The sequence below is a fragment of the Augochlora pura genome, chromosome 3, assembly GCF_028453695.1.
Source record: "Augochlora pura isolate Apur16 chromosome 3, APUR_v2.2.1, whole genome shotgun sequence".
In the NCBI taxonomy this organism is placed as follows: Eukaryota; Metazoa; Arthropoda; class Insecta; order Hymenoptera; family Halictidae; genus Augochlora; species Augochlora pura.
The window spans coordinates 23,381,093-23,408,469 of NC_135774.1; the positions used below are offsets into that span (position 1 = coordinate 23,381,093).

Sequence of the window (27,377 nt, forward strand, 5' to 3'; positions counted from 1 at the left end):
TTCAAATTTCCGCATAATTCGCTGTTGAAAATATAACTTTTTGCAATTGGTATTAATCATTTACCAATGATAAGTAACAGGATATTATGCTTGCTAATAAAACGAGAAAGTATGTAAATTATACGAAAGATAATATGTACGATTTTTGAAACAAATAGTACATTGATAAATTTTCCTTATTTTATTCTTCCTGTTAGTATCTCAATGATTGCTTATTTAATTCCGCCGTGTAATGAAAATAACATTTACATCGCTGTTTTTTAATTTTATAACTAAAACAGAAAAACATGGATTAAATTAAATTCGGAATATAGTAGAAGAGTTTCGTACTTCTAAAAGTTATATTTCGTAACTTTTGAAGACTGTGTGAAGAGGTCTGTATGCGCATAATTTCTTGTTCCACGTATTTCACATCTTTTAATGAGCCACGTTACAAAAGGTTCAAGTAGTAAAATGTATAGTGCATTTTGATGATCGTTTAACACTAAACTTTGTAATGTTTTCAGGTTCTTAGATCACAAGCATAACTTTACGCGTTACCCTACCCGCATAACTTATTTACATAACTATCACTGGTCTAAGAAATACGTGCTAATTTAATATTAATGTTTCGTGACCGCATTCGAAGCTGGACAGCACATAATTTATCTTTAACGATGCACTGTGTAAATAGTACAATGGAAGTCATTGTTACAATTAATATAAACCCATATTATTTAATTTTTGTAATAAAAATTTAACTTTACAATTAAACTAATACACAAGTTGCTGTGTGTTCTTATTACATCGTCCCATATTTTGTGAAGTAAGATAATCTCTATCTTATAAAATAATATTCACAAATTACAAGTGTACTACAATTTTTCTGAACGAAACTGATGACCATCGGGATCTTCATCGCATTCGTACAGCTTAGCATACCAATATTGCTTCGATTCGATATAACAAAAATATATAAAAATTGATATAGGCATCACAGGTCTCAGAGTATCACTCTAAACATTTTGTAATCTTTCTAGTTTCAAAGAAAACGTCTCCAGACATAATTCAATAAAATCATCTCGCCGTAACGATTTCTTGGAAATGTTGAAGACTTTCAATAATGTTTCTAAGTTGAAACAATGACTTATCCGACAGTGCAGTAAGAAAAAATATCCCAATACCCACATCATGGTTATTACGCTACTAAAAATTAGTAGGAACATCCGCTTCGAAGGTGTATCCTAAGTAAGGAAGAGATCACTGGCGTATATTATCTTTGCCCACTCGATTTATAATTGCGCACTGATTTGACCAATTAGGAGAGTTATTAATTCTGCCGAATTCTGAATCATTTCGATTACAAAATCAATTTTCCACCATTCGAAGCTCTGATTTGGGCCACTTGTTCAGGGGTGAGAATGAGTTTGCTTCCGTTAGGCAGTGCTAAGGCATAATGGCTTCCAGTTTCGTTCACAACCACTACCAACTGTGTGCTTGCGTTTTGAACCGGCTGCGCGGGTTTTACAGGCGTAATCGAGATGCCCCCTTGACTCATGCGTTGCATTATTTGCGGAGGAATGGCACTCTTTGGTTTAGAGACAGACATATCTGAGGTAACGGTTGGATTCTTCTGCACTTGATTTCTCCGAGGTACCGTTTTCGTCCTGTTCATATCCGCTTCAGGACCCGTTTTTTCGGTGATAATCATTTCAATCTCATCGTCACTATCGCTGAGGACGATCAAGGATGTTGTTTTCTGGCCGGGGTTTTCTGCGACAACGTTCTGTTTTCGTAACTTCTGAGTTTTCACTGGCATACCGCGTTGCTGTTGCATCATTTTTGCTCTAGGGAAACCGGCTCGCGGAGAGTTTCCTCTGATTGGCATGTTGCTTCTAATTACCGCGCCATTAGGGTGCGGATGAGTTTGCCTCAGCGGTGGATACCTAATCTGAGGAGGCCTATTTAACATAGGTTGGTTAGAAGGCATCATATTCGAAGGGTTTTGAGGTATTCCTTGATTTAGAAGTTGAGGATTGCTGGTCATGTAACCACGCTGGGGCTGCGCTGCTGTCATCATGTATGGTAAGTAGCCAGGCTGACCTACGAACTGTTGAGGTGTTAGCATTTGAGGTCCTTGGGGTTGAAACGCTTGAGCGGGAACATACCCGGATTGTGGATTTTGAATTATGTAATTCTGACCACCTTGCATATAATATCCTGGTGGCATGGATGGCACGACGTTCGATACTAATGAACCAGGGGGATGTATCAGAGTCTGTGGTGGTACCATGTTTGACTGCATTACATAGTAGTTCATCGTGTTGGATTCTGTCTTGACCATCACGTAGTTCGGATTGATGCTTGGGGGATAGCTATTGTTAAGGTGGTGTGGCGGATAGTCGTAGATCGGACCCTCGTCTTTGATGTCCAACTCTGAATGCACGCTTTCAATGTTTTCGATTTTGCAAGTTGTCTCCGCGGAAGGCACTGTTTCTTTAGGATCATGCACTGTTATATTCTCGGAACTTTCTGTGGAATCGTTCATCGGAGGGGGACACGATGCTAGTTCTTCTAGATTCTTTGGCTGACTAACCGAAATTTCTTGACTTTTAACTTGATCTTTCTCTTTGTCTACTGAAGGAGCGACCGTCACAGATTCAGCCGCTTCTTGTAGCTCGTCGACCTTGATGCTTTGTAACTTTTGCTGGAACGATTTCAGTCTTCTATTGGCAGCTATAAGAAAATCATATTTGTATCATTTACGCTAAATAATTTAATGCATTATGTGTAGCAGATGTTAATTTTTAATCTAGAAATCTGAAAATAATAAAGCCTGACTCCATAAGCATACTTACACGGACGTTTATTTTTCCTTTTGCGAGAGCTCGGTAGAATCCAATCTTGGTCTGAGTCCTCTTCGTTGGTACGGTCGTCAGATTGTTTGGTCTTCGCAGCAAAGTGTGCAATGGATGAACCGATCTGTGTGCTGGGAGCCGCATACACTGCCTCAACATCGGCCCATTCTTCCAACTCTTTCTCCTCGATCTCATCGTCTGAGTAAAACTGTTCTGTGTACGAGGAGATGCCGCGAGCTCGAAGGACTCTTCGATTTTGTTGTTCTGTATCAACAAGAAATATAGTCCAAGAAGTTGGAACAATAACGGTCTTCTGTGAAATATAGCAATCTGTACCTTCTTCCTCGCTGATTTCCTCTTTTTCGTCTCCGGTTGCTTGATTTCCCTGCTCTTCGTTTTTTTCGGAGTTGTAGTTGTGCGATTCGTCATCAGGGTCTGTACCCTGACGCTCTTTGCATTCTTCGTGTTCGATTTTGGACGGTTCTGCGATGTTGACGCTCTCTTCGTTGTAATCCTTGTTGGTGGTCTTTTTGGGGCCAGCTGAGGATAAGGTAGGCTGCGGTAACGTTTGTATCGTTGCGTCTCCGGGTGTTGGCAGTGGACAGCCCTGCGATCCAAGAACCCACCAATTAGAGCCGAGACCCTCCCCAGATGAGTCCTGATCCTCCACACTGCTACAACACACAGCAGTATGTCTGCCATACACGCTCGACAAAGTGATAAATATTACTAAAAACACGTGGAGTAGCTCCATCTTATCTGTCAAGAACAGATTGTAGCAATTTCAAGAGGTTTCAGGTGGGATGAACGTTAATCTGGGAATATGATGTACCGATATGAAGTTATCATACATGTTTACAAATGTTACAGACAAGGCGATCCCAAATAGACTTTCTTGCATCCATAATTAAGTTATGATCATTATTCCCAAATTAAATTTGATATGATGGTGTTAATAGTGTTGATAGTATTTTACGGTTTCAATATCATTATGTAGTTTTATCTAAACAATTATAAATGTACCCTTCTTTGAAGTTCGTCCATTCTTTCTGCAGTTTCCCTCTAGCTTTCTTTGTTGAATCGTGTAAGACAGATTCCATTTCCTCCAAAGAAGTCAATAATTCAGTCATTTTCCTAAGCAGTTTCAATTCACAAGGATGCGCGGATTCGTTCTGAAACCATTTTAGCAATTTATAGAAGTAATCATAACATTATAGAAGCAGTTATTGTCTAAAAGTCAACCGAGACTTTTAGAGAGAGATTTACCTAGTACTGTAATGAGTATATTAAATAAAGGTTATCTAAAATTATACATATAGTAATTAAATACATACATCGCCTTTAGTGTCAGCAGTTAGATCACCACACTTCTGTGACATGGTAGATATGAGATCCCTGAACGAGCTAACGCTATCGGCTATAAGTTGAAAATTGGAAACGCTGAGATCGGACAGCATCTCGTTGAAATTTTGCACTTTCTTTTTCCAGACATCTGTGTTCATATTCTTCGTATCTCTAAGATTATACTCTTTCTCGCTTTCCTCGTCCATGGAGAAGTCTTCTTCCATCGCTTCTTTCTGCAATCTAGATCTCAGCTCGCTCAGTGAAAGGTCTTTATCGTCCTCCGAGTCTATTTCATCATTTTTGCTACTACTACCCTTTACCGGCACTTTTTCAACCAAGTTATTTGATCCATCGCCTTCTCGGTGTCCGTTCTGTTTGATAACTTCCTTCTTAGTATCTTCCACCGCAAGACACTCTTTAGTCCTTTCTGTGATACCCTTAATTTCGTTTAATTTTTCATCGTCGGATTTCGACGTGGTTGTTATATGAAAATCACTAGAATTTTGGTTGCCAATATCTAGACACTTTACACTAACAATTTCATGTAATTTCTCGTCGTCCGTTTTCGATGAATTATTTAGGGACTCGCGTTTGTCTATGTACTGGTCAATAGATTCTAAATACTGTTGCGACGGCGAGTCCATTCCTAACACGCCCCCAGAAGATACTGATTCGCCGGCCTTGTCCATTTTATTTTCTACGATTTCGTCCGCCTTTAGGTCACTCAATATATTACTAATAATATTTATATTACATTTATCTTTGCTACCGCTCGAGAAACCTTTGAACATTTTCTGAGACGACCTTCTGTCGGAAACGGTTCCCATAGAACTACTTGTATCGTAACCGCTCGTCGACTTGAAATTTTTACACTGCAATTTATCGGACTCCACGCTCATTTCCGAGCACTTTGATAAACTTCTCGACCTTTTCCCGTTTATTATGTCTAAATTAATGTTATTGTTATTACTATTACTATTGTTATTATTACTACAGGTGCTTGTACTACTCAGATTTGTATCTTCGTTTATCAAGGAGTCCCTCGCACTATCACTAATGCACTCGCAGTCATTCAGGTCCTTCCTACCATATTTGTTTACCTTCTTCTTTGACTTTGGAGGTAAACCATTGCTCCACCGTGCTTTTCTTTTCCTCTGTTTGGTTTTGTTCCACATTACATCAACCTGATTTGCTAGTTTGTTATCCGGATGTGACTTTCCTTCTGTCTTCATAGGCTGGAAAGTAACAATAGTATGAACAAAAACAAGTACAATACAGCAAGGAAATCGAGGAATTTATTAAAAAGAGCTAATACTTTAACTGTTGACAGAATTGTGTTATCCAAGCTGTGCCTGTAAACCCTCAGATCGGTCTTAAGAAATTGTGGAAAGTAAATATATCTTGTTCCGTAACGATCGGTGCCCAGAAGCGTCTCGAACTGATCCTCCCATGGCTGCTTAGTTACTTCTTCTTGTACAGTTTTCCGAGTATGCTAAAAAATTGAGCACCATGAAGTACAAAACTTCTTCACGCTGTTTGCTGTTGGGTTAATCAATCTGGCGTACCATGACCGTATCACAGACTGTTTTTAGAAGCCAAACTTTTTGTCTGAAACTCAGCTCCTCAAAGTCTTTACCATTTAACAAAGGAGCATCTGGGAAAATATTCCAGAATTCTGGTTCAACACCAATGGTTTCTAGAACCTAAAAATCTTTGATCACATTTCTTATCACTGTATGGTACAAGCATAACCATTGCATGGAGGATCCGTAAATTGATGCAATATTTATTTAATTGCAGTTTTAAGTGGTCTAAGGTTTTTGGAAACCAGAGCATAATAGTGCAACCTACCTTCACGGCATCCCTACGTTTCCCTTCATAAACCTTGAACCAAGTTTTCATCTTGTAAGCCAAGATGTTTGTCCAGAACTCATATGGCATAGGTGGTATTTTCCTCAACTTTGCTTTAGTGACAGGGGAGCTGAAATTTAAGTTGGAAGTAGCATTCTTGAATAAGATTGCCATTTTAATTTCTTGGATTTAAATATTTTAATATTTCGTGTATTTCATTACCTCAGCAAGGAAGTCATGATATTTGCCAACTGTTTTGAAGCCCTTGGTATTAATAACATACGTTCCATCTCGTACATAGATAAATGAGGTATATTTAATGCTTCCCTTGCTAAGTGAAGAAAATGAAATATCTGCGGGATCTGAAATACAAACGATTAGAAAATTATTACAGGAAAATGAGATCATTATTAATGTAGAAAATATATTCACCTCCCACATGGATTCCATTTCATTTCTTATTGTATCTGGAAAAAAATTTTCCTGCTCCCAGTCGACCATCGTTTGCTCCTCCCTCTCCAACTTTCGTTTTCGATTCCTCTTCAACATTTTCTAAAATTGAAACAAGAAATTTTCTGATACAGTAAATTGAAAGTTCCCTTCAATATGATAGACATTTTAGGAATATTTCCAAGAACAGATTAGCGCACTTAGAACACACGTGAATCTATCATTAATTAGATAGAATCGTGTGTAGTTAAAAAAAAAACTGTTTTCCTTGGCGATATGCAATCATCGTCAACTCCTACGTAGCTATTAACATAAAATAAATAATGATAACCGGGTGAAGCAGTGATGCCCGAGATCTTACAAGCCCGCGTTATTTGTTCAAACATACAAATAACCTTCAATTTAACAATTATTTTGCATTTTTTAATTTTTCACTCGCTTTCCACGTTTAACTCTGTTATTACGCGATACCAAGGTCGCAGGCGCGCCCAGAGGCTCGATGAAATGTACACAATTGCAAATTGCTTGTTTCAAGAAAAATATTAACTACGGCTCTATTATATGTGCAATACTGAGCACACTTTCCAACCATTCTCTGGTATGATATCGAGAATTGGATCGCTGAAATTGCTATAATCATTACATCTTCTGTTTCAGTTGGCAGCTAAGGTCGAGCGAAGGTCATAGTAGCAAAGGTGATTAGATTCGTCTGAACCTCCGCTATTACATGTTACCATTTTTAATTATTGTTTTATGACTAATTTATAAACTTCAACTTCTAGTTTTGGCAAAATTCTTTCCTTGCATTAATTATATTCTCAACAATTCAGTTACAACACTTTTATTCTCGGTATCGATTGCACAGAAATAAGCTAGTTTGAAAATGAAAAAATTCAAGTAGTTCAATCGAAATAAGACAATATTTGCCATGGAACTATATCGTAAGGATTAAGCCGTTTGATCAATGGTCACGAAATGCCTTCGATGAACATTTACGCGGAATTGTGAGCGTTTTCATCGGCCGGTTTACGGCATGCAGTTCCAATTGCCATGTTTGTGAAACGATGTACTCTTATAATCATCCTCTATCGCGACGAAGGATCGTAGAAGCTAAGGCTGTACATAGAATTGACAATTTAAATGGTGTGTACTATTCGGTCGATCTTGCGTCAACCCTTCCTCTTGCATTAACGAGACAAGGTCACAGAAGGACATTCTGTATTGTACTCTTCCAACCAAGACTCCGTCCATCTCGTATTTCTCTGAACCTCATCCTAATCGCAATCTGCAGATGATGCTTCTCTATTACCTATTTATATCCCTGGACTTTAAACTTATTCATTAATTGCGCATCCTATATTTGCAATCACGATTTAATATATTTTTGACAATGTTCTTCGATGCTAAAGAAAGAGCAGAAGTTTATGATTCTAAGAAGAAAGTGGATAGAAACGTTAACAAATCGAAAAATGTACTAAATCGTTTCGTAAACAATCCCGAATCCTATGACCAAGCACGTGGAAGGTACTTTCAGGTCGAGAACAATGAAGGCAGCCGGCTGTAATTATCGGTGTCATCGCGGATCGAACATGCATATAGACTCGGGACAAGATGACGTTCCGCCGATGTAATAAAGGATGCTCGTGCTATCTTTCACCTCCAGTTGGTTGACAGACATCAGTCACCAATGGTTTACAAGGAGCGACACACTTCCCAGTCACCCTAATTGCGGGACAATATTTTCTGACCAAACCGAGCAGCAGACTTCGAAGTCGCTTTTGGGAAGAGAGTGCAGTGGCATCATCGTAGAGAAACGTACGGAGACGAACTTGTTTAGAGTTGTTCCAAATTTTAGAAAACCACGTCCATTTGGACCGCTCGTTTGAAAATATTGGAAAGCAGTAGTAGATTGTCATTGATAAAACAATACGTTCTGCATTATTAGTTTTAATTTCAATTGTTTTACAACGAAATAGAAAAAAAGGGTAAGCGAGACAAGTAAGGGATTACGAGAACAAGGATCAAGAGAACGAGATAGCACAGGTCGTTAGTTCTCATAAGATGACAGACAAGACGACTTTGAACTATCTAAGGACCCACGATCCAAACGCGCCGTATTCAATCAACACGGTGCACCTGCAAAATCCTTACAAACCTCCGCAAAGGCTGGAAGGATTTTCAACGCGAGGCAATTCCAAAATACGACCGATGTCCGTCAAGGTGTTTCTTTTATTGGTCAATAAAATTCATTTGATTTTCCAATTTCGTCAAAATAACGATTGTGCCAGATTCTTAAAATACTTAAAGGAAGAGTAGTGAATTGATGGACAACTTTAATTTGACATTCAATTTTGTTCGAAGATTAAGTATCGATCAAGGGATACGACGCTGAGATCAAAATACAAGAAAAGCGGATCGTTGATGCGAGATTTTGCTGCAGGACAACATAGTGACCACGACAATGACAAGACTCTTAGGTAATCCAATTGAGATCATTGTCCAATAAAGATGACGACCTAACCAAGACATTCTGATTTAAATAACACTGATCGTTATTCCATTGAAACAGTTTCTTGAGTTTCTGACTCTCAAAGATACGATAGAGTACTTGCATCTCTGTTATTAGGGAGGTTTGGGGACTAGTGAATATTCAGAAGGTATGGGAATATTCAGATTTTTCTACATTTATATCATACAAAGAAAATTTATTTAATATTTAAAATAAAACAAACAGGTGATTTTTACCGCTATTCTCATAACAGTGATAAATTCGATACGAATTGTTGTACCGGCAAAACTTGTAAACAAATTTAACGAGAAAATAACTAAGTATACGAAACAGCATAATGGTAACAACTGTAATATCCAAAAATTATCCCCAATATCGGTGCTTTTTTAAGATTTTAGTGAGTTTTATGAAGTGGGGCCATCTGTGTCAAAATATTAAACCCTCAGAGTTATCATTTGCAGATAATTTTGGCGAATAGCTTCAGCATTTGCCACTGCGTGTAATGGCACTATTTTTATACTTTAAGGCAATGGTTCTCAGTCCTTCTTTTTCAAGTATTCTATTTCTGACCTGTTCACAAAAGAAGTTGTAACAAAGTCGACGATTTTCCTGAATATTATTATACTCTCAACATATTCTTTTACTCTTTCATTTATTTTATTTTAACCAGTTAACTGTGGTGATCTCTTTGTAAAGCGCCCACCAATCTGTGTCGCGATAATCATGTGATGACGAGTATAGTCGAACACAGAGTAAATGGCGCTGTTGAAATATTGAGTAAAAAAGACGACTTTATTTTAGAAAATGGACAATTTTATTAGTAATATTTACACAATCGCTCAACATGAACATATATTTATACATAATGAACGGAAAACTTAGAAGAAAAAAAAATCAAATATTTATAGAGTCAGCTGCCCGTGAACCTAAGTGGGGGGCTTCTAATCGCGACCCGCACCTCAGGCGTGTCACCACGCAACGCGAAAATCCAATTCTCCGAAAACTAATAATTCGCCAACATCTTTCTCTCCATCCCAGATGAGTCCTAGAACTGAGCCGCGTAGCAACAAAGATTGCCTGCTGCAAAGCAAAGACGCCTTCGGCAACTTTGTTTACACGAAAGTAAGACCAGTAAGAAAAAAATGAAGTGAGACAGCGTGCACACGAGCTCTTCCCAGGAATCACTGTAGACAGAGAATCTAATATACTTTGTTTTTCTTTGGTTTCGATACATCAGGATGAAAATCGAGAGAATCAAAGATCCAGTGTTACCGCACTGCTTACGAGTTAGCTCTCAGGAAATTATGAATCCAACTCAAATTATTTATAATTTTCATTTGTTTGTTTCGTTTCGTCTTGACCTTTAAACATTTTAAACATATTAAAATTTGCGAATATAATTTAATTTACGCCAGAATTACTATTTCAATATCAAGTTGTAACAAAATTTTACGTATGACGGATATAAACGTCATGACAAAAAATTCAAACACACTTAATTGGTTCAACGTGATGAAAAGTCTATTGGAAACCACTGCTTTGAATGAAGCATCATGGATGCGGGACTGCCCCTTGGGGTATTGTTACAAATTCAGGGGCAGTGAAACCACGTCTACTCGTAGTCACGCTTACCGGTAAGATCGAGATTCTCATCTTTCTCTGAATTTCCTTTGTCCCTGGGGGCAAGCCAGGGTTCTCTCAAAACAAAGAGGATAACCTCTGCCCATGTCTTCTTTGAATGCTAGTAAAATATCATTAATCATCAAAATATACCGAATTGGAAAGTAAATCTCCTTAAAGCGAAAAAATGACGGACTGATCTCTCGCAAATGCTTGGATTATAGGAAAAGCGAAAATGTGAAGCAGTGCTTAAAGAACTTAGAGATTAAGGCTGCCTTGGAACAATACTGCACCAACACTAGTCTTCATGGATTACGTTATGTCGGTGACTCGAACCTGACTATCGGCGAAAGGTAATTATTTGCGTTTTGACTTAACGATTCTCTTGGTGCGCATCGTAACTCCGGTCACAAAATGATGCTCTAGTCTAATTCCACCGTAAAATATTTTGAAATACTTCCTTGAAAATCGAGAATAAGAATGGAAAATGTAAATTGAAAAAAATTATGAAACACCTCCTAAGTACAGTAAGACCAGAAGAAGACCAGACTTTAACGCCCAATTGAATCGACTTAAAGTTAGTTAATTACATTCTTAGACACATAATACCGCTTTCATAAGACGCGGTTAACCGACTGCACCGGCACGAATAGATAACTCACACATCTACGCAGGCAACGTGACGGCAATTAACAGATCAGTGCTCTGTCATCAGCTACTGAGCGGACTTTTACAACGAAATATATCGTGAAGGAAACTCTGAAATCACCTAAAAATATGAAATCATCATATCTTTTCTGAACTTCTAATCTTGTACAAACAGCATGCAAATTTCAATTTCATACGTTTCCTCTGTGTTCAGGATATTTTGGATGATAGCTTTCACTCTTGCGGTTCTGGCCGCCTCCTACTACATATGGATTCTCTATCGGAAATGGGTCTCCACGCCGATCATCATTTCCTTAAGCCCGGAATCAGTAGCTTTGGACGAGTTTCCGTTCCCCTCGGTTACAGTTTGCAACATGAACAACGCGAAGAAGAGCGAGGCAGCACGCATAAACGCTGGGTAAAATCGGCAAACAATATTACGATAAAATAATATTAAAAAATAATGAAACGTGATATTATAAATAATATGCAAAACGATGGTCGCGAATGAAAACTTGAATATTAGACAGGACCGTCGGAAAAAACTCCTGCTGGACGATAGATGCAGCAACACAGAAGCGAACTTTTCAGCTTATGATCTTGATGAAAGTGCAATTACATGGAATAACATGCTGCATTTTACGATCAACGTACGTAACATATTAAATATCCTTTAGTATCACGCAAGATTATCATGATAACAAAAGTACACTCGTCACTTGTTTTGATCTATGGGGATGTGACATTAAATATGATGTTAGAACGATATTAGGTGCTCATAGATAGCTGATCATTATGGATATACACTGCGCCATTAGTACAACATCTGTAATTTAAATAAAAACGGAACAAGTATTCAAACATGAGCAGGTGTTAATGTGATGTTGTGTTTCATTGTCTCGCGGTGCACAAATTAATTACGAACTTATTCTAATTAATTTGCGGCAGGTATCGCAATCCTGTACAGAAATGTTGCATGTGTGTCAATGGCGTGGGAACGTAACCGACTGTGAGAAGCTATTCAATCCTACCCTGACCGACGAGGGAATGTGTTGTAATTTTAACTCTGTTGACAAGAAGTACCTATTTTACAATGCGTGAGTTGTCAAAACTATTCAAACTAAACAGCAATATTCAATTGATATCTGTGACACTGTGGCTAATTCCGAATGTAAAGGGTAGGGAACGAGGGCGTGGTATTGGCTAGACTAGTGTGTGGGCATTGCCAGAACGCTACGAATGACAGTTGTAATAAACCCACTCAGTGCATTCAACTTTGAATATACAATTTTCCAAAATTAATTATGCAAAGTGTAGTAAACTGGAATTTGCATTAAAGTATGTAGGACAGAAGGTTCGGAGTTATCAACACGCAACACCCATAACGCGAGGGCTAGCCTCTGGACTCCTTGTCGTGCTTCTCACTCCTCGACGTCGTCACAATGCTCGGAGTACCTTAAGCGCGTACTGTGCTGGGCGTAACCCTCGCGATCTGGATGTTGCACGTCGATAACTTCGAACTCTACCTTACTGTATCAAAAAATTTAATGTATAGATCGATTGTTCCATTAACTCGTCCTCAACACGAGCTCGTTTCCAACTACCGCGATTTCGGTAAAAGCAACTTCTGCGCACGCTAGAATTGAGAGTGAACTTTGTTGGAAAGTTTCTAGTACCTTCGCCATTCCAGACAGGACTGGCCCGACCTGAACAACACGTTCCCGTTCAATAGCATCGACTGGAACCCCGAAACCGGCTACGAGGGCAATCTCCATACAGAGTCTTTGCCGTGGAGACCCTACGGGGCTGGACAGTTTTACGGTTTGACTTTGGTCCTGGACGCGGATATTGCTGAATATTATTGTTCTTCCACTGCAAGCGTGGGTTTCAAGGTACAATCCCCTCCATATGTTCGCGAACTACCGAATAAACTCCCAATGATTAGTAGGCTTATGGATCTTCGTAGCATCCGCGAGACATTATTTAAGTAAAATTATCACTCACGTTTTAAATTATTTCATACAATGTGGGAGCTAATTCTACTGAACATCCGTGCTCTAGAGCCATTATTTGTGGTCTGATGCTAGCTCTCCAAACTTCATCAGAACTCTGAAGTGGAGCCGGGAGGCTTTGTGGTCCAGTAGTTAGAAATCCAACCGCATTTAGCCTCCCCGAGTTCCTTACTTTACCCGCATCCATACTACCATGTTCTAGGCACAGAAAAGCATACGCGATCGTTTAGAAAACGGTAATTATTGAACAAACTGAGTTTCAGATGCTGCTGCACAATCCGGTAGAAACCCCGAAGATAGCCGAATACGCGTTTGCTATAACCCCAGGCGAGGAGACTAGAATAATCGTGACGCCCCGGATATCGACCGCCAGCCAGTCGATAATCTCCATTCCCCTGAGAAAGAGGAAATGCTTCTTCATCTCAGAGCGAAAGCTGCGTTACTATAGGACTTACACGCAAAGGAACTGCGTTCTGGAGTGCGAGGCGAACTACACTCAAAAGAACTGCAACTGCGTTCAGTACTACATGCCCAGTAAATACTAATGAAAAATGTATTATGTATAGATTCATTCGTGTTTGAGAGCTTTTATACGTATGTAAGAATGCTTGTATAGGCGTGGTCTAATTGTAGGTGCGCCGAGATGCGGACCTTCCACCAAAAAATTTCATTTTACGTTTCTATAATCATTTGGGGATGAGGTTATGAGAAATGGGGCGGGGCTACCCCTACTCCATCTTCATAAAGCGTCTTTTACATTGTCTCTTCTTGTTTTTAAAGTACTCAAATGTGTTTATTAGTATTTCATGTACGTTTAGAGTCCTCTAACACGCCGATCTGTGAGAAAAAAGATGATCAATGCGCACATGAAACCCGCCTTGCAATGGAGGTAAAGCTGTACGAAGACGATGGTAGCATAAGTCCCCTAAATGTTACGGGAACGTGAGTAATACCCTTTATATTCTTAGAAATATTTTCACGAACCGATATACATTGCAGACCGAGTTGCAACTGCTATCCGGGCTGTTTCGAAATTAATTACAACGTGGAGATATCGCAGAGCAAGATAATACCCAACATCGACATGGCAGATTTTTTTGTGAAGAAGGACAAGGAATATTTTTCGTAATATCTTATGAGATTCAGATGAGAATTTAGAATTACATTAAACCGTGGTTAACACATGTTTCTTTTTTTAGTAAAAACATGGCGGTGGTTCATTTATTTTTGGTTGAATCGCAGTTCACTAAGTTTGTGAAAAACGAGTTATTTGGATTCACTGAATTTCTGTGTAAGTTTGAAAATATTGCTTCTCTCAGTACGATATTGCTCCAGCCTGTTATACCGATTGTTTGCGCCTCTTCTCTTTTTCTACCCATACGATGCTACAGAAAACTCCCCACTACTGTCCAGTTCCACCCCATCGTGCTCCCACTTCTAGCGTGTCTTCCCGCCCACTCTGATATATTATTTGTCTACCATAGAAGTGGCTTTTTTTGTTCACAGCAAGTACCGGTGGTCTCTTAGGACTCTTTATGGGCTTTAGTTTTATGTCGTTGGTGGAAATTGGCTACTTTGTTATATTGCGATTCTGGTGTCGCATATCTAAAAACAGTCGAACCTCCCATAGCGTACTTCACGTGCATCCACTGGATACTAATAAGAATGTCATTTATCCGTTCGTGCAGTGACGAATTTTATATTCTTATTCGATATTTATTAGCAATATTTCATGGGGAGTCAATTTTTCTTAGAGAGCACTGCAGAAGGTACCAAGATTTAGTAGAATCAACGATTTCTTTCTCTAATAGATTGTAACACCGTAAAGTGAAAGTCAATAAAGCACGCGAATGTTGTGATTGATCAACTTTTGACGGGCACTGTACAAAGATGAGTTAGGTATGCTGGAACAGTGTGCGATCACATTACACTCTTTTGGTTTCATAGGAAAGATATTGAAAACGACCGATATTGTTTCCAAACACGAGAAACGTGTAAAAAAAAATACTGGCCCATAAGAGATTGTAGTGTTAGATCGCTTTCTCAGTTTGTAATGTATTTAAATGTATGTAAATTGATGCGACATTTTACTCATTTCAATTTAACATTGTCTTTATCGGTATTCTTTTACTCGCATTATCAGCGGGCATAATTTATTGTATTTCAAAACCAATTCCAATGTATTTTCAATAAATAAAGTAGAAAACAATTGAAGAATTTGTGACAACAATCGCACTTAATATGGATGACAACGTCATGCATCTTTTGAAAATAGCTTAATCAACATTTGAGGACAATTACGGCGCAAAGCAGTTCTAGAAACCAGACTAGATAACATGATGCACTACCGCTGCCACAAACAATTATCTACTGTAATCGGAAAACGGTATTGAAGTTTACATACTATTTGGCAAAACTAACAAGAAATGAAATGATTGGCGACAATTATCTACTTAAATTTAACTGTTACTTCGTCGAATGTCAAAATTTCGATCTGCCAAAACACAAGTAATGTTAGCTCGAGAGTAGTATCTTTGGAAATTGACTTACCGTTGTTGTGGAACTTCCGGTGGAGCGTCAACCATAATCGGGTAACATCCTCGGAAACGTTTGGATATAATAGCAGATCCTGGCGTTAATTTGAAGATTGTGAAGATGAAAAAACACTCGCCTAATCAGGAACTAAACACAGTTCACAGTTCTTCGAGACGCCATGTTTATTCCTGCACGGCACGGGTGTGACTATGTTCACTTACCGCTGTATAACGACTATGTTCACGGCGTGCGTGGGCTTTCTCTTACGCATGTGTGCTATTGTCCGCGAAAATTCAAACGTCCTACCATCAAACACGCCTCACAGATACAATTTTACAGAGTTCAAGTTCATTAATGGTACTACGCTTAGGTTACCCATGAATTATTCATTCGTGTATTGAGCGCAATAATAGTAAAAGTTAAATAAAACTCACGTGAGTCTTCAAAAATGAAAATGTCCCTTGGACATCATTTATTATTAAACCTAATGTCTGATATAATCGTGCGCTAACTTTTTAATCGGTACGATTCCCTTATCTAGGTAATAATCAGTATGATACATGTTACATTCAAAATTATGGTTCTAGTTATATTGACAGCAGACTAATCTAAAGTGACAATCGTCCCCACCTACGCGACTCTTCATACAAAACGGTGTCTGTGTGTAAACGCATTAAGGTTCTTTGACAATCGTCGCTACGATCGTTTTTTCTTTTTTAAGATCCAACTCGCAAGTGATCTATGGATCATTCTTTGTCAGCGACAGCCTACCGGAACACGAACGCTCAATGTCGTTCCCCTTAATTTTCATTAACTCGTTTCGAATAAAAATCTCGCGAAAGTCGAAGCCGAAGATAAACGGAAGATTAAAACTTAATTTTTACAATGATGGCGCGCATAGCGGAGTACAGTCGCTTTCGTCTACACCATGTTTTACAACGATAAAAAGTAAAATCTCTCTAGTATTTCTTTCAACTACATTCTCATGAGATTGTTCTCGGTGTTTTCATTGTGTTGATTACAATGGAAACACTGGGAAATGGTACAACATCATTTACAATGCTCGCGGAGCAATGGTTTCCGGTACGTTTCAGGGTCCCTCGGCAAAAGGACGAAAATAAATTGATTACTCTTATTAACCCCCATATTCTCCATCATACAATTTCAATTTTTTTGTTCCTCTCTCGCTCTCTATTCCTTTATATATATAATTTTACAATCCTACTAGTAGCTTATAGAAAGTGCGTTGATTCTTCAAAAATTTCTTTACAATGGAAAATGAAAAAATATCTCGATAAATACCCTGAAAATAAATTACGTTAATCTACGGATGTAAGGCAATCCAGACCATTTTTACAAACGACGTACTCTTTGATCTTTATTTGTAATTAATAGTCAAAGAATGTTTTTAGAATATATTATTTTTTTAAAAAAAGAACTCGAAGGAAACAAGATCACTGTAAATTGTTTCTGGAACCCTGGTGTCGGTTTGCCTTACAATCGCAGATAGACAGTCTCACGTAGTTTCCTCGCGTTCACCAATGCTTTTTTCGTCTTCTTCGTTTTTTTTACGATAAAAAAGTTACGAGACTTCATTATTAATTAGATTTCCTATAATCCTCTAAATTCTTTTCCATTTCGCAAAGAGACGGGCAAGATTTGCACGACAAGGAACAATCTTTCTGATTTACCTAATGGAACAAGATATGATGATGCTTTGTACGCCATTTTGAATGTTTCTGCGAAGCTATGGATCAAAGTGGGTCCAAGTAAACTTAGTCTTCCACAAGGACCGCTGATTTTTGATAATTAAATCTTGCCTGTCTCTATCGGTCATCTGCTTATCGTACAAAGAGGCCATTTTTTCAAAGAGACTACTTCCGTCGCTTTTCGAAAAGAAAGTTCGGCTCGCTCCTTTTCTATTTTCCAGTTTTTATTTCAGAGACATATCGACTTTCTAATCGCTTCTCGAAGACTTAACAATAATAAACAGATAATTTAATAGGAACGTGTTTCTTTTATTATCAAAAATTCGTATGACCAGCAATTATTGCCCATACAACGTGTGTCTGTCTGTGTGTATGCCTGTCCGTGTGTAGGTACGTGTTGATGCGTGTACGTCATGTAAAAATTAATCTACATCGTCGCGATAGTACTACATACTTGTTTTCTTGCTTTGTTCTTTTTCATCTGTATTATCGGTTTATTAAAATCATTTCCAGCCGTCTCCTCGTTCATTAATTGAAGAAAAAACTTCGGTAAAATTGCACGCTCTATGTTCTAAGATCTATTCATGGTTTCCCTTTTCTTCTACGCCGTTTAAGTTTCGTTACGAATATGTTTCTAAATACGCTGGTATCCTGTGTACCGTATACCGTGTGTATAATCAACTTCCTCCTACCTCTCTCTCTCTCTCCGTTTTGGCTAGACGATGAGCATCGTTGTTCAAAAACAAAAACAAAAGCAGAAGAACAGAAAAATACAACGTTCGATCTCCCTTTTTCTTCGACGCGTTCGCTGCCATCAGTCTATTTTAATTAAAATCATTGAAATCTAACAGCGCAATTTACAATTTCTATTAAAAATTCATCGTAATTTTTGTTAATCTCTCGATTAAACTCGTTGTTATGTAATTTATCACCGCTTTTTGGAGTTTTTTTTTATGCTAAACCGCAAAAACCAGCTCCGAATCAAAATGGCGGCGGCGAATGCATCAAAACGGATCGAATTTGAGGAAAGTTTGTACAAAAGGCTCTTCTTGCATATTACTTTTGTTCATCCCGATCAAACACGGATGAAAATCTGTACATGTTTTTTTCACGACTTATACAATACTTATACAAATTTTACGTATTATTCTCCGCCTCTGCGCATCGGTATTAATCCCCACCTGGACACGTATAGCTCATAAGAGTCGTGGAAAGCCCTACCGATGAACCGCGAAGCTTTTACTAAAAAAATTGTACCGACGCTGGCCATATTCGTACACACATCCAAGCGAGAATTAATCGCCGAAAAGATGGCGGACGCGCTTAAGCCGTCAGTCGCTCGAAACTAATTTCATTTCTTCTGTGATTTCTTAAGATCGATTACTTCGTGATAGATCACCCGGGAAAAATTGAGAAACTCCTTTCCGCGCTTCGAAGACCGTTTCAGTTATGTACGATGACTATACTGCGGATGTTCGTGCAAATACAGGTTTTTCGAAGGCATTTTAGACAACATGATTTGTGTTTTTTTTGCGCCGCTGCAAGTTCCATCATCATTTGTATATGCATGCTCGTAATCACCAAGCATCAAATATAATAAAAACATTATTGATGTTTATTAAATTTGTTGCTACACCGAATTTTAGACAATTTTCAGTGTTTCGCGAAATGCATAAAATCCGCAATTTAGCGATGACCCTGAAACCTCGACCCTCAAAATCCGACAAAGTATACCTCATCATCAAATTCGCAATTTAACGCAGGAAAATCGTGCACAACCCAAATCTCAAGCGATCGGATAGGTCAGGACATGTCAGTTTTCCCATGAGACACAGGAAGACGCTTCCAAGTGTGGTTTTCTGTTTTATTAAAATGGAAGCTCCGAATTGTTTCGCTCGCTTAGAATATTAGTTAACGCCGTGGAGCAATTGCAAGGAGTTACTAGACCATGACGGAATGGACTTCTATGGCAAAACCATCAGCTTTTTACGATTCACGAAGACTACATATAACAAACTGGCCAAGGAAAAGGACATTTCTTGAATGCTTACTATCAGACTGTGAATGTTTACTCACACGAAACGTGAGTTAATGAAATGAAAAGTTCAATGGAAGTAGCTAGTCTCTCTATCGTAGTTGATTAAAAATGTAAAATTGAGCGAACATTCTCAGTCCGAAATTTAATGTGGCTTTTAGCAAAATGGCTCCTTCAGCAATTCCCACAACGTGGTTCCTAAACATTACTTAATCACCTATTATTTCGTACTTACAAACCCCACCAACCTATTGGTGCAGATTTTTTAACGTAAATAGGTACAGTACATAAAATGTTTCTTTCTCTACCATTCGAAGAAAAGGACTCAGAGTTTATTGAACTGTAATTGTGGTCAATCAAGGGCATTGGTTTATTCAAAAATAGAAAAGATCGTCAGCATTAAAAATTTTATTGATAGAGATCGGTAATTTCGAGGTTGATATTGTTACGACCGAAGTCTGTTAATAAACGATCATTTCACATTCCATAAAAATTTACAGATTGTAGAACACAAAAATAGTAAGGAAATCTGATATATCTAATAGCAACGAATTAATCACCGTCATTTCGACATTATCCAGCCGTCCCACAGCTTTATTATTAACTAACATACAACGTTACTTAAATAAAATATCTTTGCATGTACAATTTAAATCTATCAATAAAACTTTCCCGGAATGCGTGTTGATAAATGATTGAGTTTTACATAAACGTGTGTATTTCAGAAAACGCAACGAAACAACTTCAATTTCGTTTTCAATTTGGTCAAATTATGAAAACAATGAGTCCATTCCTGGTTCTGTCATACTGTGAATTTCACGGGCATTCACAGCGATAAAAAAGTAATTTGCATATCTTTATTTTTACAAGTTACATCGATAAAAACAGAGAAACCCCCCCCCCCCCCCCTAATGAAATGAAGAAATGATATCCCATAGACTCTCGGCGGAGATCCTCGAAGGGAACTGATCGGAACACGATTCAAACATGCTGGCTCGATCACGTTATGATCAGACGCAATTACTAGCGGAAATATCTTTCACGATCAATGGAGTTTATACACTGTATAAAAAAGTTCTATTTTGTTTATTTTTTTCGTTTGTTTTCGGGACATCACTGAACCATTGTCTGTCTCCCTGCGTGTCTCAAGGTGATTCGTTTTTGTAAAACAGTGATTTTTATTCGTCATCCTTCTCTCCATTTTATATATCGTATTTGATAGTACAAAAATCATTCGGGCGTTATTTCGTCGTAATGATTTGAAAACCGATGATTTACAATTCTATAGAAATGAGAAACTGATCCGACATCGCGGAAACAAAGATCAGCGTAAGACGACAATGATGACATCTGAGGAACAAAATATTTAAGATCCAATGGCGCGAGTGCATCTTTGATCATCATCAGTTCCACAATCTCACCGACCAGTCGGATCCTGTGGCATCATCTTTATTTTGTTACCAATTATCAATAATGTTTCTTACTATTTATTACAAACCGAGTCTATCTCTGATTCCACTTTTTCTATCTCTTCACTTGTATCTTCATTCTTTTTCTCTTTTTTTTCTCCTTTTAATTAATATTTTATTCAAAGTAGATTTCAGCGACACGCATCGTCGCTCCTAACAAGTGGGGATATAAAAATTAATCGTATGTATACGTATAGATAATCTAGCCAGCTAATTGCCGTTTACAAACTAGCAACTATTTTAGTTAACTGATACTCAATATAGTTCACGGCCTTAAAATTATAAAACAGATTAGTCTGCCCGTCGATATTCACTATTAATTATTGCAGCTCCGGTGAGATAGAAATTCTTCGTCACTTCTGCCGTTGAATTTTTCCGTGTCATTCGTTTCCTTCTTCTTTTCGTCTTCTCTCTCCATTCCGATTTTTCATTGATGCTTTCTTCTATTTAACCATAGTCATTTTTTCTTACAGATAAATTTCCCGTGAATTTTTCTTCCCGAATATTCTGATTCCGAATGACTGGACGGAAGAGGGCCCTGCAAATATTGCGATGTCGTTTCGCGCCACGACTTCCGCCAAAAGAAACCTTACCTTTGGGGCTAACGTGTCAATTATGTCTTCCTCGGCTACCGTGCACCGAATCGGCAAAAGGAAAAAACATAACCGAAGCATAACACAACATTAATACTAGTTCCTATCCTTCCTCTTCGCATCTCCGCAAGAAGGTCGGATTAGAAAGGGCCGAGGTTCGAGCGTGCCCGGCGCGAGTCATTTATTCGTCGATTCGCCCAGATGACAATTACAATAGTCCATCAAATGGACCTTAAAACTAGAACGAACCATGAATACCCGGACGGCGAGCTATTTCCGGTTTCATTGAATATAAAATAAGAGAGAGACACCGTCGTTCTTCTCGTATTAACTCGGCCGGTGAAAATCAATTGGAAGAAGCTACTAATTAGTTACAATGAACGGGGATCGATCAGTCCAATCCGATATCGAACGTTGTCTAAGTAATGAAACGTGTCTATCTCGAGTGAGAAAATATAAAAAGGATATCTCGTCCATGATTTTTTGTGTTCTAATAAATCTCAACCCTTCTTTCTTCGTTTTCTTTACTTATTTTTCTTCGTTTGTTTTTTCCGAGCGATTTTCTTTTATACGAGCCGCACTCTTCCGAGTCACGTGTGTCTTCATGCATAATTACTCGCGGAAAATATCGCTAAGTCTCTTTTCTGATATACCCTTTTTCTCTCGATGCGTTTCAGTTTTTCTGATGTATGTATATATTTATATATTTATATATATAGATATATATATATACATATATATATATATATATATATATATAATAAACTGTGTTTTTGTGTGTGAGTGTGTCCTGTATGTCACACCGATTATATATAATCCTCTCCTGTCGGAACCTGAATCTCTTCACGAAAAGCGTGCCTCATCAGTCACACTCCGGAAACTCGCAGCATATCTCTCTCGTTCTCTCCCTCTCTCTCCCCCTGGACACCACGCTCGCCTACAATACTCTCGCACGCGCATCCATCTGTTCGTCTCTCAATGTTAACTCTAGGGATGTGTTTCGATTTTTGTTGTGGTTTCATCGGCGTTGCTCATCTCGTTACAAAAAGGTTAAAAAATTAACCCCTTTACCAGCTCCTGAAAGGTATTCTCTAGCTGAATCATTTAGGGTCTGGGAAGGTCACCTGACACTTGTAGACTTCTTCGAGCATTACCGCTTGCCCTTGTCCTTGGCTGACGGTGACTGGAGTCGTGGTGTTCACAACGACCACCTGTTGACCTTGCTGCTGTTGCTGCTGCTGAGGCTGCTGCTGCTGCTGATTGCTCGCGTTCGGTTGCTGTGCGTTTGTTGGATTGTTCGCATTCTGGTTCCGGGCTGTTTGTCCATACTTTTCGTGAATAGCACGGTGACGCTTCAGTGCAAAACGATCGGAAAATCCGATCTCACATATATCACATCTAAAACAAGTAACAAAGTCAGTATTGTCTTCTCTATGGTAAATACAATTATTTCCTTCAACAGATACAGACTTTTGTCGCTGATCATTTGAGATTACGGAACCGTTTTCTATAACAATATTTGGATATAGTACGGTATGACCTCTTCTTCTAAATGAACTTTATTTTTTAAGAAAAGGCGAAAGTCTCAACTTCTTACATTACATGTAAAGAGAACCGAATGTATTGTATTCAAAGTGTTTTTTATATGGGACGCCTTTCTTCTTCCTTTTATTTTTAGTTCATTCTGTCGAGGGAGTCATACTGTACTGCATCCAAATATTTGTATAACATTGACAGATAACAGTTAAACAATCGAACATTTGTTTCTGTTTGGAAATTAGTTATGTAAAGAATATGATGAATGTGGTAATGGACAGTGCGATTACAGCAAATCCACTACCTGTGGGGCTTTTCACCGGTGTGGACCTTCGCGTGATTCTTCAGATGTGTAGCTTGATTAAAGGCCGATCCACATATACTACATTTATAAGGTTTTTCGCCTGTGTGGATCCTCCTGTGGTTCCAGAGGGTCGAATGTCTGGCAAATGTTTTTTCACACACTTCACACTGATAAGGACGTTCACCAGAATGAATTCTTTCATGGTTCTTTAAATGAGGACTTTGCGAGAACTGCATGCCACAGACACTGCATTTGAATGGCTTTTCGCCGGTATGCACCCTTCCGTGATTCTTCAGATAAGCGGCTGCGGAGGATAGAAAAACGAAGACGTAACATTATTAAACTTGTGTATATTTTAGCGGGTTTTAGGAATCGAGAATCATGTTAGCGAGTTTTGTGCGCGGTCACCTTTTGCAAATGCCAAGCCGCAAATATCACACTTGAAAGGTTTGTCTCCAGAATGCAGTCTCTTATGGGACCAAAGCGACGAGTACCGGGAGAATGTTCCATCGCACACATTACAATGAAACGGTTTCTCCGCCTGATTTTGACTGTTTTGTTTCCCACCTGTAATTAAAGAAGCAACCGGGTTCTTAGTATTCCTCGAAGGGCCAGTTCTACAACAAGGTATACTCTTTAGATGATCTGATGAATGCATCGGGCAACGCAAGACAAAGGATTGTGTATGGTCTTTTTTTTTTGTTTGAAAGATTCTTTCTCGACATATCGTTTTTTAATGAAAGATTAGATGGTCTTTTAATTTTCTCTTTTTTTTTTTTTTTTTTTACAAAGAAAATGACGTTGATTGAGTATCCGTACATGCGGGTAGTTAGAGTTAGTGCAGAAAATAGGAAATGAGTAAGTACATTTATACAATGAAATAAAAGATGCATTGAGTGGTAAAATGATATTTAAAAAGAACTTTCCGAATACTAAAATTTCTCTAAATGATCGATAGATTAGGTTTATAAAACTGTCCCTTAGGGGAGATCTCATTCCATGCAGTGATTCTTAAATTTAGATATCAACGGTTTTACCAAAAAGGAAACAGAATTGTTACAGTAAATTCAAAAATACATCCGTGAATTTTAAGTGCACGTTCTATCTTCCTTTTTCTCGTTGCATGCAAATTATGTTCTTTAAAGAAACTCACTAAATTTCCCACTTATATATGTGTTAGAGGTAAACTGGTTCATTTTATTCAACGAATGCGTCGAACTTAAGGTTCGCATAAAGAATTACTGTTTGTTGAACAAAATAGCAAAGAAAACATGAAAATCTTCGAAACAGTTTTGGTAACACATATCCACCAGCTGGTGGTGCCTCTTGAAACATATTCTGTAATGTTAATCCCGTGTTCTTTTTGGCTGTAAATATTCCGACTTACTTCCTATGATGATGCGGCCTGTTGCCTTGCAGGCACCACACTTTGCGAGGGAACTGATTCCAGAATCTAGTTTATCGTCGTCTTTACCTACCATACACCACCCGATGTACGATCATGATAGCAATGAAATGATGCAAGTAGAGGAAAGATGATTGTGTTACAAGAAGAATAATGTTTCCTTTTCAATTACATCAAAACATTTTGTTACACTAAACAGTTTATGTTTACATAAAGGCAATCTGGAGTTTTGCATTCGGCAACGAACACTTTTCTTCTTGCCGCGAAAAGCTTAGCGATAACGACTTCAACTTACCAATAAAAATTATCCCTGTTCCATTACACTTATGACATTTAGTCACACTGGTAACACCCCTTCGTTTCACCGGATGATGACCAGGTTTAATAGCTATAAAAATAATGTAGACACCATGTTTTATATTGGACTTGTTCCAAGTATTCAAAGCAAGACATAATAGGATTTCTGAAACATACTCTTTTTAATTTTAGTGGGATGATGTTCACAAGGGTCCTCACTACCACAATCTTCACAAATCTGCACCTTCGGTTTCTGATGCATGTTTGTTTTATGGCTTTTCAATTCTCCTGGTAGTGCGAAGCATGCTCCACATATATCACAGGTATATGGTCTCTCTGGTGTAGATGCAACAGTAACAGTTGTTGGTGTCTGTACAACGACTTGTTGTGGTTGTTGTTGAAGATTACTAGGCGTTGTGTTATGAATCCGTTTATGATGATTCAGTAAGCTTATGTGTCCGAACACAAGGCCACAGATGTCACACTTGAAAGTAGCATTGGTGGCAGTTGTGATACCCATCTGATTCAACAGAGTGTTGTACCCAACAGGTTGCACATCAAAACGGTAGCAACCTTTGTCGTCGGTAGTAATCGCGCCGATTGTGCCTACATTTGTTTGAACCTTTTGGAGCATGTTGACATTATAGTAGAAGGGGAACTCTGCAGTAGCTGATTGCTGCTGAGATTTGTCCTCCTTTTTGTCAGTCGTGACATACATCTGCTGTGACTGCTGCTGCTGCGACTGTTGACCCTGAGCAGCCTGCTGCTGCTGCATTTGTTGTGGGTCAAACATTGCTGCTTGCTGCTGTAAAGTGAATTTCCAATAATAAATCTTCATACGGTTATGTTTATTACATTTTATATGGACTATGTTTATAAAAACTTCAATGGAAGTTTGAATAATTAACAACCTGTCTTTGATCTCCGTAGCTTGAATTGCTCTGCTCCGTCTGAGTAAAACTATTAGTTTGGTCAGTTTGAGTAAACATGGAACACTTCACTGGCTGCTCGGTTGGTTGGCTCTGTCAAATCATAATTACCATTAGATACATAGTTTTCACATAAAGCTCAATTTTGAAAGGAACTAGAAATAGAAGCTAGAGGAGATATGCCTCAATCAACATGCTACACACGCCGATATAAGTTATCGAGCGTCAACAGAAAAAACCTCATTTCCTCTTTACATCGTTGTGGTATACAAGGCGCATACCTGTTGTATTTGATCAGGACGGGTTGTGTTCAACCACACCACGTTGTTGCCATTTGATTCTAGGGCCATTGATGTGTTGCCTTTGACCCTGCACAATCAGTAGGCATTCGTTAAGCAGAAATAAACCCTGATACGTGTCTGCTCCGATTGCCCCCCTGATCAAAGCCACACCAAGGTAGAAAGGAATGACTTTACCAATAAATCAGAAATTAGAAAATGGTACAAGAGAGACGAGAAAGGACGGCTTCAAAACAATAACCATGACGACATACGATACTCACATGTGATAGTCTACACGGGCGCCGCGGGTTACATGTCTGACTGCCAAACGGGTGATCTTCCAGTTGCCATGACTGCGGCGCGGAGTGCCGCGCAGCTGGTCACACTAAATTCCGCTGATCTCGATACCACCGACAACTGGTTTTGGTCTATCGTCCTATACAACATCCGAGAACGGGTACCTCGTGTCGGTTGGGCCGTGGTCGCGGCGGAAAATCAATGGCGATCGATTTTGAGCCTTGATGCACCACCTCAGTACGTTCGATCCCGCTAAAATGAACCCCGGTCACAACACCACCAATACCTCACCCCTTGTGGATGCCGCGAAATCCGCTTCGTGTTACACGTTTGTCAATGAGCAGCGTTGACCCGCGCAGATCATGTCGTCCAAGCGCGGTGGCGGCTGCGGCGACTGGTGTACGAAGCGCGGGTACCTTCGGTCGCATAAAATTGGCGGTAGCTCGCGGACCACGACTTCTCACTGGTTTATTCCCGTCAGGTTGGGCCACGTCGCCTTCCACCGTGGCTCAGGCTAGGCTGTAGCGCGAACAAGCAGACCGAACACCGTCAACAAACTCTACGGTAGCCATTACACGCGACGAGGATAACAATGGGCGACACGAACGCGCGCTGCCCCCGATGCCTTTTTCCGAAGCGTTTTCGGGCGCCTTCCGTGAATGCAGCCAAGCGCCGCCAAGGTCAGCACCCGGTGACGCCAATGCCCGTTACACCAA

General features: G+C 38.9%; 3 protein-coding genes and 1 long non-coding RNA gene across 10 annotated transcripts; 1 reads left to right on the top strand and 3 right to left on the bottom strand.

Annotated features, from left to right (window-relative positions):
• Positions 1–15: 15 nt before the first annotated feature.
• Positions 16–15,994, bottom strand: LOC144478598 (uncharacterized). Of its 2 annotated transcripts, none has more exons than XM_078196614.1 (11): positions 15,822–15,994; positions 6,465–6,584; positions 6,255–6,394; positions 6,033–6,162; positions 5,747–5,884; positions 5,497–5,673; positions 4,172–5,416; positions 3,861–4,009; positions 3,174–3,511; positions 2,838–3,101; positions 16–2,715 (listed from the first exon to the last, which is right to left on the bottom strand). In XM_078196614.1, the coding sequence occupies exons 2-11, from the start codon at positions 6,579–6,581 to the stop codon at positions 1,340–1,342; spliced, it is 4,074 nt and encodes a 1,357-aa protein (XP_078052740.1). In that variant the 5' UTR covers positions 6,582–6,584; positions 15,822–15,994; the 3' UTR covers positions 16–1,339. The 2 variants fall into 2 exon arrangements, with proteins under 2 accessions (XP_078052740.1, XP_078052741.1); XM_078196615.1 differs by having other exon boundaries at positions 49–2,715; positions 3,174–3,508.
• On the top strand, positions 8,160–15,444 carry LOC144467867 (pickpocket protein 28). Of its 2 annotated transcripts, XM_078176849.1 has the most exons (13): positions 8,160–8,297; positions 8,459–8,702; positions 8,844–8,959; positions 10,836–10,964; positions 11,474–11,677; positions 11,786–11,909; positions 12,208–12,356; positions 12,950–13,151; positions 13,535–13,805; positions 14,090–14,213; positions 14,271–14,396; positions 14,471–14,562; positions 14,778–15,444. In XM_078176849.1, exons 2-13 carry the CDS (start codon positions 8,544–8,546, stop codon positions 14,960–14,962), a joined length of 1,881 nt encoding a protein of 626 aa, XP_078032975.1. In that variant the 5' UTR covers positions 8,160–8,297; positions 8,459–8,543; the 3' UTR covers positions 14,963–15,444. The 2 variants fall into 2 exon arrangements, with proteins under 2 accessions (XP_078032975.1, XP_078032976.1); XM_078176850.1 differs by having other exon boundaries at positions 8,160–8,702.
• On the bottom strand, positions 11,480–13,460 carry LOC144467868 (uncharacterized). Its single transcript, XR_013493730.1, has 3 exons — positions 13,264–13,460; positions 12,936–13,178; positions 11,480–11,673 (listed from the first exon to the last, which is right to left on the bottom strand). It is a non-coding gene; the product is annotated as an uncharacterized LOC144467868 (long non-coding RNA).
• A 251-nt stretch (positions 15,995–16,245) lies between the features above and the next one.
• LOC144478775 (uncharacterized) lies at positions 16,246–27,311 on the bottom strand. 5 transcript variants are annotated; one of them, XM_078197020.1, is made up of 10 exons: positions 26,646–27,311; positions 26,365–26,452; positions 26,066–26,176; positions 25,332–25,959; positions 25,153–25,245; positions 24,840–24,926; positions 23,861–24,019; positions 23,453–23,756; positions 22,767–23,010; positions 16,246–22,689 (listed from the first exon to the last, which is right to left on the bottom strand). In XM_078197020.1, coding segments are annotated over exons 1-10 (1,743 nt in total). In that variant the 5' UTR covers positions 26,648–27,311; the 3' UTR covers positions 16,246–22,662. The 5 variants fall into 5 exon arrangements, with proteins under 5 accessions (XP_078053146.1, XP_078053143.1, XP_078053142.1 ...); XM_078197017.1 differs by having other exon boundaries at positions 16,246–23,010; positions 25,332–25,956; XM_078197016.1 differs by having other exon boundaries at positions 16,246–23,010.
• Positions 27,312–27,377: the final 66 nt, after the last annotated feature.

Excerpts from the sequence above, each read along its gene's own strand:
- LOC144478598 (XM_078196614.1), bottom strand. The coding sequence starts at position 6,581 with ATGTTGAAGAGGAATCGAAAACGAAAGTTGGAGAGGGAGGAGCAAACG. Across the intron at positions 5,885-6,032 it reads AACGTAGGGATGCCGTGAAG|GTTCTAGAAACCATTGGTGT; the intron begins GTAGGTTGCACT and ends AAAGATTTTTAG. Across the intron at positions 4,010-4,171 it reads CTGCTGACACTAAAGGCGAT|AACGAATCCGCGCATCCTTG; the intron begins GTATGTATTTAA and ends AAATGGTTTCAG.
- LOC144467867 (XM_078176850.1), top strand. The coding sequence starts at position 8,544 with ATGACAGACAAGACGACTTTGAACTATCTAAGGACCCACGATCCAAAC. Across the intron at positions 11,910-12,207 it reads TGCTGCATTTTACGATCAAC|GTATCGCAATCCTGTACAGA; the intron begins GTACGTAACATA and ends AATTTGCGGCAG. Across the intron at positions 14,563-14,777 it reads TGGATTCACTGAATTTCTGT|CAAGTACCGGTGGTCTCTTA; the intron begins GTAAGTTTGAAA and ends TTTTGTTCACAG.
- LOC144478775 (XM_078197016.1), bottom strand. Across the intron at positions 26,177-26,364 it reads GTCCTGATCAAATACAACAG|AGCCAACCAACCGAGCAGCC; the intron begins GTATGCGCCTTG and ends ATGATTTGACAG. Across the intron at positions 24,020-24,839 it reads AGGCCGCATCATCATAGGAA|GTGGGAAACAAAACAGTCAA; the intron begins GTAAGTCGGAAT and ends CTTTAATTACAG.